Source organism: Panthera leo, chromosome D3, assembly GCF_018350215.1.
Source record: "Panthera leo isolate Ple1 chromosome D3, P.leo_Ple1_pat1.1, whole genome shotgun sequence".
NCBI classification, from domain to species: domain Eukaryota; kingdom Metazoa; phylum Chordata; class Mammalia; order Carnivora; family Felidae; genus Panthera; species Panthera leo.
In genome coordinates, this window is record NC_056690.1 from 72,636,867 (window position 1) to 72,649,264 (window position 12,398).

The 12,398-nt window shown below is 36.1% G+C and overlaps 1 protein-coding gene across 1 annotated transcript in view; it reads left to right on the forward strand.

The window, feature by feature from the left end:
- DCC (DCC netrin 1 receptor) overlaps nt 1–12,398 on the forward strand; it is a 766,352-nt gene that overhangs the window by 644,348 nt on the left and 109,606 nt on the right. Inside the window, exons 17-19 of the mRNA XM_042909706.1 lie at nt 123–295; nt 5,040–5,178; nt 10,062–10,169. Of these exons, the coding sequence (XP_042765640.1) occupies nt 123–295; nt 5,040–5,178; nt 10,062–10,169 (420 nt within the window). The remainder of the gene's footprint in view (nt 1–122; nt 296–5,039; nt 5,179–10,061; nt 10,170–12,398) is intronic.

Sequence of the window (12,398 nt, forward strand, 5' to 3'; positions counted from 1 at the left end):
TTTTTAACTCTTTTATTTATGTATTTATTTGTTTGTTTCATTTGGCGGGTTTTTAAACCCAGATCCCACTGACCCAGTTGATTATTATCCTTTGCTTGATGATTTCCCCACCTCGGTCCCAGATGTCTCCACCCCCATGCTCCCACCAGTAGGTGTACAGGCTGTGGCTCTTACCCACGATGCTGTGAGGGTCAGCTGGGCAGACAACTCTGTCCCTAAGAACCAAAAAACATCTGAAGTGCGACTTTACACTGTCCGGTGGAGGACCAGCTTTTCTGCGAATGCGAAATACAAGGTGAAGTTCTAATTGATAGTGTAAAATTTGAAGTGAACTGTCATTTGCTTAATACATTGTTTTAAATGCTTCCTGGGCTGTCATGAGTCATTTTGCTACAGTGGCACTAAGTGGAAGACAAGGCATTTTAATAACTCAATATCTAAAATTAGAATGGGAATAATTGTATCTTAGGAAACAATTCTAAGGCAAGGTAGAAAAACATTAAGAAATGCAAAATGTTATTTGAGTTCCACCAGATGCTGCGTCTGTATAAATAATTTGATTCTGTACAGGGGAATGCCATTTTTCTTTGAAAATAGCAGGGCTCCACATCAGTTTTCTGGATAGATTTTGGTGTCTTTCTTTTTATTTGGACTCTAGATTGACACCAAAGGCAACCCTATTAATGCTACAGAGACTCATTTGACAGCGAATATGACTGGGAACACAGAAGATTTTGTAACAAGGTCTTTAGAAAGCACTCGAAGCCATTGGCATCTACTTCCTCAGTTAGCCTTGAAACACCCTCATGTGGTAAAGAAAACCACAGTGCACACTCCCGTTTGACTAATATGAGTGAGACCAACCCCTTTCACTGACTCATCCCATAACTCTGTTAAGAGCTCTGTAGAGATAGATATTTGAGGCATTTTCTTCACTACTTTTAAATCTCTGTCAGCCGGCCTAAGTAACTCCAACAAATAGTTACATATGGGCACAACTTTGTTACCTCCTAAGCTTGCCACAATATTAGTATATACAAACAGTACACAAAATGTAGACACAAATGAGAAAAGCAACAGGTGACTATCAGGTACCTACTGTGCTCCTAGAACTGCACTAGATTATAGAGGCAGTTAAACACAGCTTAGCTGTCGCTACTTAACATATAATTTATAACTTTGCAATGGGTGAGACACTCAGTTCCATTGCTACACTTCAAATTCATAAGCTACTCATGTGAGATAATATATGAATGCTCCTTTAAAATATAAAGCTTTACAAGATGAGGATTTGGGATCAAGAAGGTAGCTTTAAAAATAAGATCATACATGGTACCCAATAACCAAATAACCAAGGAACCAATAGTTCAATCCTGGTCCTCCTGCTTCTTCATATGACCCTTAGGTGCCTTCTCTTTACCACTCTACTGCAATAGCTCTCAGAATTTGAACCTCCTGATATTTTATCCAGTGTTCTTTCCACTAAACTGCCATCTTGCTTAATCCTGCCTCTAGCCAGTGGTGATTTCAGGGATGACAGTATCCTTTGGGAGTGTCAGACTCTAAAGAACCTGGAGATAAAGCAAAATCCCACCAATAATATTCTAAATCTGCCTCTCTCTTCCTGTAGCCATGCTGGATCTCCTTCTAGTCTCTTTTGAAATTTTAAGTGGCATAAAACTCACATTTCATCATATATCAGTTTTTAGGTGAAAACATTTTAAAAAGCTTTCTTTGTTACTGCTGCCCTGCTAGGTCAGGTATTTGGAAACACTCTCCAGGCAAGTCCAAATAGTATCATTGATATAACATATGTTGTAAGTACCCTATCCATCTCCTTGCAGTATTAGATTTAAGACTCAGCAGAACTATAAATAAAGATAACATTATCAGATAGGACAACCAATGAAATACATGAGAACATTTTTTTAAGTCTCTCTTTATATACAGATTGCCCGATTCTAAGTTTGCTTTTAAAAGACTACCTTAAAATTTTTATGTTCATAATGGCTGTACTTTCTCGATACCTTCATTTCACAGAATGGCAATGGGTACTTTGCCAGTATGTGAAATGTTCTGAGGGACAATGAGTGTTCTCTGCATAATGGCTTAAGTTCCAAAATTTCTGGAGGCAAATTATTTCAGTTGAATAGTTAATACAGCAGACACAGAATTATTGAGTCTCACAAAGAATGCCTGCAAAGTCAGACTCAACCCAAAAGCTATTTTGTAAGTGGAGGCTGATTTCTCTCATGGATTGATATCTGGGAATAGAAAACAAAGATTTTAAATGTTCCTCTTCCCACCATCTTCCCTGACCTAAGGCTTTTAGTTACTAACATTCCGTCCCCCTTCTTACGCACCCATGCTCTACATCTACACCCTGTGAAAAAGAGAGTTAGAGGACAGAGTGGAGTACGTTGGGTAGCAAAGATAAATACAGAACGTATCTCGTCCCCTAGAAAGTAGTACAATAAACTTAAGTTTTACAAATAATGGTAATGGAATGCTTTGATTTTACATTGTGAGCTTTTCAAACTACTTTCCTGCCCATTACTTCATTTCACTCCCCAGTGCAGCTTTAGAAGGTAGGCAGAGCATGCACAAGATAGAGGGAGAAAAATCAGTACATGGAGTCAGATGCCACGGGCACAAGCATTGGTTTTGCTGTGTCCTGTCATGTCACTGAATTTACTCAATCTCATTGTCATCTATATGACTAGATTATTCACACCTACTGTAAAAAAAATAAGCTCCTCCGTAATTAAGCATGTATGTAGATCCCTTTATGAAGACACAGATAGGTTGTATAACTTGAAAAACAATTTCCCATGAAACTACAGCTAGAGTTTGCATGACCTTATGGCATTATTCTAGGCTATCTCCACGGGAGTACCCTTCTACTTCATGTAATCCCATATCAAGCCATAATCCAGACATTTATATTTTGATTGTCTAAAGCTCTGTTTTGATTTTCCTTATCAGAAGGAACAATGTTCTGTAATTTAGTTTCTACTAAAATGATTAATCACATGATGTTTTATACAAATTTCTATTCAAAACCCATTCATTGAGTATTGACCAGTGCTTACCAGATATAACATGGGGATTACAGAAGGTACAGAGTTTTTCAAGACTCAGTTTCACCCTCAAGATATCCCTCCCAATAGGGAACCTAATGCATTTGTAAAGTTAAATATCACATTAGACAATGCATGAAATACTGTAGCTAACATTTATCTAAAGCTTCCCTGGGTTGGATACTATGTTTTACTTTACACTTTAAATAATGCCAGGAGGTCAGTGCTACAGTTATCTCCATTTTATGGATGAGCAAACTGAGGCTCAGAGAGGTAGTACCTGGGTAGTCTATGCTCACAAAAATAGCTGACCGTGAATTTCCAAAGTACTTCTAGGCTAATGATTTATTCTGAGCAACGACCTTCCATGAAGTTCCCGAGAAAACAGTGAATTCATGGTATTTACAGAATGCAAGTATGTCATTCTAAAACGCAAACAAGGACAATATTACTTAGTGGTCTCCCAAACACCAGTGAGTTTTATTGTCAGAGAGACTAGTTTTATAAAAAGTATGATCCTTTTGTCCCAACTGAAGTATTTCATCATCATCATCCCATTTCGCCCCTTATTTCCATTTGTAAGACAAGTGTTCATGATAGTGAAGAAGACAGGATTGGAAGTTATATTTCAGCATGTCAGATACTAGCTGCCTATGTTGTGTTTTATTTGATGGGATTCCATCTTCCTGAGTCTACAATGTATTTTTACATTTACTTAGGGCCCATGTTTTTATAGCTTTTTTAAAGAAGAGCTTCTGATAGATGTTTATGAGGTTATCACTTTAATAGGATGGATGGGCACATCATCAAAATGTTATTAGTACAGTTAAATATTTATTTGGTTTTGTAATGAAATGTAGGATTTTCATAGCTATAATCTAAGGATTCATAGTACAATAAAAAAGATATACCACACTACAGTAGTATGGGAGGAGATAGGTGTGACATAGGTGGGGAAAAAGATCTTTCCTTGATTTTCTAGACATAGATATATAACAAAGATAGTGAATATAAAAGTAGAAATAAATATGAAACTTTGGAGGAGGGTCAAGATTTAAATACCAAGCATAACCTGATACTTACAAGTATCATAGAGGCATAAATGGGCTAAATTTGCCTGATCATGTGGAAAATATGCATTAACCTGGAAGATTAACGTATTTTTTTCATTACCATCTTGATTTCTTGAGTAAGCAATAAAAATAGATAATTTACTTTCTACTAAAATATCTTTAACCTGCTATTTAATTGAAAAAGAATGGTTTCAAGAGACAAATAATATTAACACTAATATAATCTTTTAATACTTACCCAATTTGTCATTCCCTTCCTAATCAGTTGCTCCAGTGACCATACTTAAATGTGTGTTTAATGTGAACACTGGACAAAAGAAAACCACATAATACAACATCGCTTTTGTCTTTTTTCTTTATAATACTAAAATAGATTCTGGGATCACTAAAAGTTTGTCCTCTAAAGATTTTTTTTTAAATCACAAGTAGTAGAACTCTAAAAACTAATTTTATTACTGTGAAAAACAATCATGGTGAGCTACTTAAAATACATAAATTAAAATTTCTGGAAAAAAAAGATTTTGATTATTACAAACAAATTACAGTTAAAGTCAGTGAAGATTGCCTTAAAAACGGAACTGAGAAGCAAACAGAACTGGTCCTGACAGTTTTTGCCCTCCTGGTTATTGCCCTCCTTGGAAAATCGATCAGCTGGCCGCCCCTCTGGACAACGTCACATCTGATTTTATCCACCGTGTTTTAGATATATAATCAGCCAGTGTAAACTGGTTGACAGAAGGGAAGTAGAGCCAGTTCTGTGTCACAGCTTTTATGCTGTTTGGAAATAGACTCTTTTTTGGTTATTTGGTAGTCTCTGTACATGTTTTGATTTACCAAGTTGATAGAGTTCATCTTTTTTCTCTTTGCTTATGTCCCACTTGTACAGTCAGAAGACACAACATCTCTGAGTTACACAGCAACAGGCCTCAAACCCAACACGATGTATGAGTTCTCGGTCATGGTAACAAAAAACAGAAGGTCAAGTACATGGAGCATGACTGCCCATGCCACCACATATGAAGCAGGTATGTGAAGAAAGGCTTGCTTCGAAATTTTGACTCTTGGCATTTGGTAACGGTATTTCCCAGGTTTTGTGGGTATCAGAATATATGTGCACTATGATGTCTAAGTCCCACCTCGTCCCGCAGGAAATAGTTTATTCTTTGTAGTTCAAAGTACTTTCATATCTAGTATTATCCTCTCCACTCTACAAAAGAAGAAAATGAGTCCTCAATACATTGAATAATCTGGTTTTAATCTGGGTGTTAACTCCAGGGATCTAAATGAATATAAATCTTTTTTCTCAATTCCTTTAAGTGAAAGCAGAAATCCATGCACTGAACTCTGTCCAAAACACTTGAGTCTTTGATTAGTAGTCATGGTGGGCATTTACTTTTTTGGAAAGAAATTAGATACAAAATAAAACATTGCATTACAGCCATGATCACATTGTAATGTTTACCATAAATAACCACAACTGGGTATGGGAAGAAGTTTCCTTGTGGTTATGTTCACTCCTTGGCAATAAGACAACACAATGGAAAAACCTTCATGCAATTTGAAATAGTTCAAATCGCAGGAAAATGTAACTCACTGTAAATTTTTACCAGTCACATTTACTATGGATCATAAACGTTGAATTCATAACCTTAACAGACATGCAGTACACTTGGCTTTTATAGTTCACAGAAATCCAACATCTGAAGAATAGGGAATCAACATGCTTTTGGATTGGTTTCATGGTATTCTAGTTAGGGGTAAACTACACCACACATTTCCAAATTAAAAATAAAGCTGTACCAATAAAACTCTCAGGTAAGTTGAATTTCTTTTTCCATTAGAATTTGTCCCGTGGCATTGCAATTGTGACCCTTATTCCAAGCTACTACTTTAACTCAGAGAGTCTGCTGTTAATATTGTTACATTTTTGAGGATACTTCTTTCTATAAGAAGTTTTCTAGTTTGTCGGATTTAATTTCAACATCCTTCTTTTTTTTTCATCTTCTTCTGTTTTACATGTTTACGTATATTAACTCTTTCTCCTAGAATTCTGCCCTAGATGCCAATGTTCACAGCTTCAAAGGAAGAATGAGACATGCTGAATGAATTATGTACCATGGGGAGAATAAAGGCCCTGCTCTTCCTTTTTACTTAAAAGGAAATGAAAGGAGTTAAACATAAACCAGTAAGACATTAGGTCTTCCCTGAATGAAAGAGAAGGAGTAGTAATTTCCTCTTAAAGCAAGCAAATTCATTCATTTTTCCCTTTCATAAAATACACCCTAAAATCTGAATTGATAAATGTATTCTCTTGATTTTTCATCAACTGCATAGCCTTGTAGGGGTACTAGCAGTGAGACCCATTTCTGACAAAAAGATATTAACTGCTAGAGAGTGGTTTTAGGCAGGGTGATTGTCAAAACAGATAATGATCTGGACAAAAGTGTAAATAGCATGTGGATGAGATCTCTGGGTGATGATGAGAAGCAAGAAATAATTCACAAGTGTCTTCAGACCTTTAGAACTGTGAGAAGGAAATGAACTGAATGAAATAACACTACGTTTGCTTCTAATTCTGTAGTAACATTAAAGACTGTATAGGGCCACATAGTTATGTTCTTGTGCTGGAATTGTTTATGACAAAGGTAAGAGTGGTTGGTAAATCCTTGAAATAAAACATTTCATTCTGTCCAGGTGATAAATCCTTAATTTTATTCTAGTTAAGTAAAATATAAATAATTGGAAGGACATCTGAAATAATGAAATAATGCAAAAAAATAAACTGAAATAATATAAGAAATACAACCATAGAGTGTTGGGCAAGTTAGAATCTGAACAAACAGAGCCAAATATAAATTCTGTCTAGAGAAATAAAGGAGAGTTTCACAAAAGAAATAATAATTGAACTATGGCCAGGGAGGATCATCAGGTACCTATTCCAGGAACTTCCAAGGAAAGGAGCAGCATGTACAAAAATACATGAGCAAGTATCAGAAAGATGTCTTCTAGAGACACTTGTGAATGGTTCAGAGCGACTGGACCACAAGATTCATGGGGCAACAAGGGGAAATGAGGCTGTAAAAGAAAGTGAAGTGTAAATATCAGGGCCTGGTATTTATTATTTGTTATTTATTTACATTTAATCCAAAGAAGATGGGTAGTCAGTGAAGAATTTCTAAAAGGTCTCCTCTGGGCGGAACCTGTGAGATTGGAGAGGAACAGACCAGAGATGTTCTGCTGGATTCAGTACACATCCCTGAAGTTGTTAGAGCCACATTCCTGTCCAAACAGTGTGCAGCTTATATGATAATCCTAAACATTTAAGCTCTTGATCGCAATACCAGAATCGCTATTCACCAACATTCACATGGCTTGAGGAAAAAGAAAAACTTGCACAACACCTGAAATAGATTGGCTGTTAGAAAAGTTTTATTGGGTTGTTTTTTTTTTTTTTTTTTTTTTTTTTTGAAAAATAACCACCTCTTCAGTGTATTATTTTGTTAGGTAAAGTTGAAGTCATTTTTATCTTTTTTGAAAATAGTAACAGATTCAGTAAAGCAGTCTAATCATCACCATTTAACTGTTTTCTAAATAGCCATCAAGTTGAATTTTAACCCAGTTAAGAAAACACACACTATTCTGAGTAGTTAGAAAGACAGATCTTTTAATTGCTTCCATAATCAGAAAATTCCTTATTATGCTTGGTATAATACTCTAAGTCAATTTGTGACTATATGTTACCTTCCTATCTCTGGCTTAGAAAATATCTTCAATGAACTCTTTATGAGACTAATCCATCTTTAAGAGAGTATTGCCTCTTTGATATTTTGCTGTAACAGAACTTTTCTTGCAAGAATGGCCTCATTCTTGGTTCATTAAACCATATACATATGTAGTTTCTTTACTCAGGGTTCAACTACACTAGACCTATGTATTCTCTTCCTGTTTTCATTTTTTTTAATTTAAATATATTAAGTACCTTGTCAGGATATTATAATAAGGTGCAGCTTTGGTTAACCTGGAATACTAGTGGCTTTGAGAACTAGGGCATTGGAAATAAATGTTATGCTAGATGGAAATGTTTGGCGTCTCCTTCACTTGAAATTATATTCGGGAAGAGAAACTGGAAGTACAGTAACTCAGATTCCCCATGACAGGGCCAACAGAAGTGCCAAAGAGAATGGTAAAAGCGAAGAATTCAGAATTAGGACCACACTGTACCTCTCTTGTAATACACAAGCATTCTTATGCAGAGATCTGGAAATACCTCTAGAACCCATTCATAGAACTTAAGATATGTTCCGAAATTTCCCAGGTCAAACTGAGGGTGACTAAAAGAGACTATCAATAATCGACTTGGAGCATTGTGCATTGCCTAGAAGGAAAACTCACTGCATTTCAAAGCATAGACAGTGAAAAAGCAGGTCTAAAGAAGCCTGGAAGACAGTGGACTGGCTTGGCCAGTGTACTGCCACCTTTAAAATATATTCAGGGGCGCCTTGGTGGTTCAGTCGGTTAAGCATCCGACTTCGGCTCAGGTCATGATCTTGCGCCGGCCCGTGAGTTCGAGCCCATCGGGCTCTGTGCTGACAGCTCAGGGCCTGGAGCCTGTTTCAGATTCTGTGTCTCCCTCTCTCTCTGACCCTCCCCCCATGCTCTGTCTCCTTCTGTCTCAAAAATAAAAAAATAAACGTTAAAAATAAAATAAAATATATTTAAAATTTTGTTGAGCACAATGTGAGAGGAAAATAATTTTCCTTTTATTCTTCTAGGTCTTTGGCTGAGACTCCTCCATAATAAAAGATAGATTAATAGGAGAAAAACAAACAGGAGTTTAAAAACTTGTATACCTCCTGTATACATGGAGGATGCCCAGGAAAACTGTGTTACTCCCTAAAATGTCCCAAGCCGTCACTTTATATACAATCTCCAACTAAAAACAAAAGAGTATGTTGTGGGGTGGGAAGCCAGTTATGGGAGGTTTTCAGGCAAATCACAAGAAACAAGAGTGTCATTGTAATGCAGAATTAAGTTCCTACCTTCTCCTTAATAAAAGTTTCTAGAGATTTTGTCATTCTCTTCTTGGTACCTAGAGGGAGACACTCTTACAAATAAAATTTCTCTTATAAAAGGGTAACATCTACTAAATTTGCAGAGCTTTTCCGATGTCTATTGTGGTCTTGAAATAATCAGCCTAAAATAGTCTTTAGGCCAAAGAGGCATATTTTGGGGTGATAAATTCTGCCCCCCCTCAACAACATGTAGGAAAAGTAACTCTAAGAAAGACAGAGTTTCGTGCCTTCCTATTCCACGCCAGGCTGATACTAAGACCTTCATAGATTCCATACCTCTTCTATTTTCAAATATTTTTTTTGCCCTCTTGTTAGGAGATAACCTAGTATGTTTACCTAGGCAAGATGGTTAAAACATCTTAATGCATTTAAGTACATTCTTTTCTTTTTTCTTCTTCTTGCTTTTAAGAAAATATAGAATTAGGTGACATTTGTATTTATAAATCCTACAGTTGGTACAGAATTCTGTCTCTTGGAGACAGGTAGCCATCAGTCTCACTAAGTATGTGTGAATTTCTTTGTTCTTATAATAATTCTTAAATGTTTAGTGTGGTGCTCACTTGGAAATATCCGTTATACTTTTCTTCTCTGTATTCACACATACTCTGTTCTCTTTTCCATATTGGAAGTCATTTGACTTCCATGGAAAAAACATTAATTTCTGTATTTTTGTTTGCTTGTTTAATTAAAACACTTGAAATAAATCGAAACTGGTAGGATAAACATGATATACTGCACGACGGATTCTGAGTGTCAACATCATGATTAGAAGTCTCATAAACGTCTGTTTTCTTTCACATCCAATGACAAGGCCTTGTCTTTGTTTCTTCTCGTAGCCCCGACCTCTGCTCCCAAGGATTTGACAGTCATTACTCGAGAAGGGAAGCCTCGTGCTGTCATTGTGAGTTGGCAGCCTCCCTTGGAAGCCAATGGGAAAATTACCGGTAAGCATCTCTGCTTACATTCCCAGCATTGCTCTGCTTGCCCTGCGATTGCTTACCTCGTGTGTACTGTCCATGCCTTTTGTGTATTTGTTTTCCGTCCCAGAATTTCAGTGTACTCCCTGATGCTTTCTGGTTGTCTCTTCTTGCCCCCCACTGACCATGGAATTTCTTCTAAAGGTGCCTACAAATATGCACACACACACACACACACACACACACACACACACACACACATTTCACTTGAGTTGCTTCTTGAAGGATGTGTATTTTAATTAGTATAGACCTTTTGTCTTTCATCTTGTGGAGCATTAGGACAACCTTCTAATGGAATGTCTCTGAGCATAAATGACTAACAAGAAGCTGGTTGTTTGGCAGTTATAAAATACAAAAGACACCTAATGACCATGTATTTTTGAATGGCACATACAAAAGAGGTTTTTAGTTCCTCACTTTAGCTTTTAGCTTCTTACTTAAATCATAAGGTTCATAAAATACTTAATATTGACTGACAGAAATTGAACTTAATGAATATTTCACAGTGACACATTTTATTTTGCCAAATATTGCTGATAACATCAATGCCTAATTAAAGCATCCATTAGAAGCCTGTAATGTTAATTTAGTATGAAAAATATAATGGAGTTCTATCAGGGATTTTGCATTTAAATGATCACTTTAGGCTTTTAATAGATGTCTCCATAGCATATAATTATTATGAAAAATATTGTATAACTAAAAATGTGCACATTATAGTCTAATTAACTTGAACCATTGGGTTAGGCACATGTAAGAGTCACTCCTTTTTCTTCTTTTTTTTTCATACAAGTGGATAGCACTATTATAAATTAGCAAAGTAATTCAGTCATTCTGTGATAACAGAGATAAGCTTGGAAATTACAGTTCAGATGGCACACTTACTTTGTGTGAGTTACTTTCTGAATTTTCCAAAATGAAAAGATAATGTGAAAATTCCAAATGAGATTTAAATTTAAGTTGAAGACTTGTTTTCTCTAGGAAATTGCTCTTAGTGCAATAGCAAACAGAATTTTCATTTGAGCTGACAAATACAGAAAAAGAAGAGGGATATTAAATCTCCCCAAAATCTTATATGCTGAGTTGTCACTCTGCCTGACTTTCTAAAACTGAGCCTGGCTCATTCTAATTTTCTCTTTCTGTTTCCCCTCAGTGTTATGATATATTTTCATTGGTTCTATTTCAGTGCTTTTTTTAGATTTTGATTTGTTTACATGATGACTTTTTTATTATGTTATAAACAGTTATTTATAAGCATATGGTAAATCAATAGATAATAAGCTTAAGAAGAAAAAAACAGAATAGAAGTTGTCTAAGTAAAAACAAGTTCTGATGGAAAAAGTACATATTTTTTGGTAAGGGATAAAATAAGTCATATACTACCCAAATTCTCCACTCTTATTGAAATGAATCTCATCAAATAGTCAATGTAAACAATGGAATGTGTTTTCAACTCTGAAAGGAAGCTTAATTTTGCTTTTTCAGGGAAAAAATGGAAGTCTGCTCCATATTAAGAAATGCAAATTAATCTAAGCAATAAAATTCTGTGTGCCAAAGTGACAGTGCATGTATAAGAAACCTTCTCCACATATGTTACTAAAAGTTGTATGTTCTGGGGCGCCTGGGTGGCTCAGTCGGTTAAGCATCCGACTTCGGCTGAGGTCATGATCTCACAGTCCATGAATTCGAGCCCAGCGTCAGGCTCTGTGCTGACCGCTCAGAGCCTGGAGCCTGTTTCGGATTCTGTGTCTCCCTCTCTCTCTGACCCTCCCCCGTTCATGCTCTATCTCTCTCTGTCTCAAAAATAAATAAACGTTAAAAATTAAAAAAAAAAAAAAGTTGTATGTTCGGTATCCAATCTCTCACAATGGTAAGATAAAAGTATGGGAGGAAATACTTTTTACCGTCAAAAGCCTAGTTTATTTATTGAAACAAAATTGTTATGATCAAGTTGAGATAATTGGACTCAACTCAACAGGGAGCAAAACCCTTAAGATAGTTTCTATTCCATACATATTGATTCTTTCAGTGAAATTACTTCCAGGAAACAGGATGCCGAAATATCCAAAACACCATATAGCAGAGGGCCCAGATTTACTACGCTGTGTTTTTCTCTAAAGTACAAAGGAAATGTGAGCTCTTTTCCAAAGTGTCAGAGCGTGTATGTGCCAATGTGGCAGAATGTGCTCACATCCT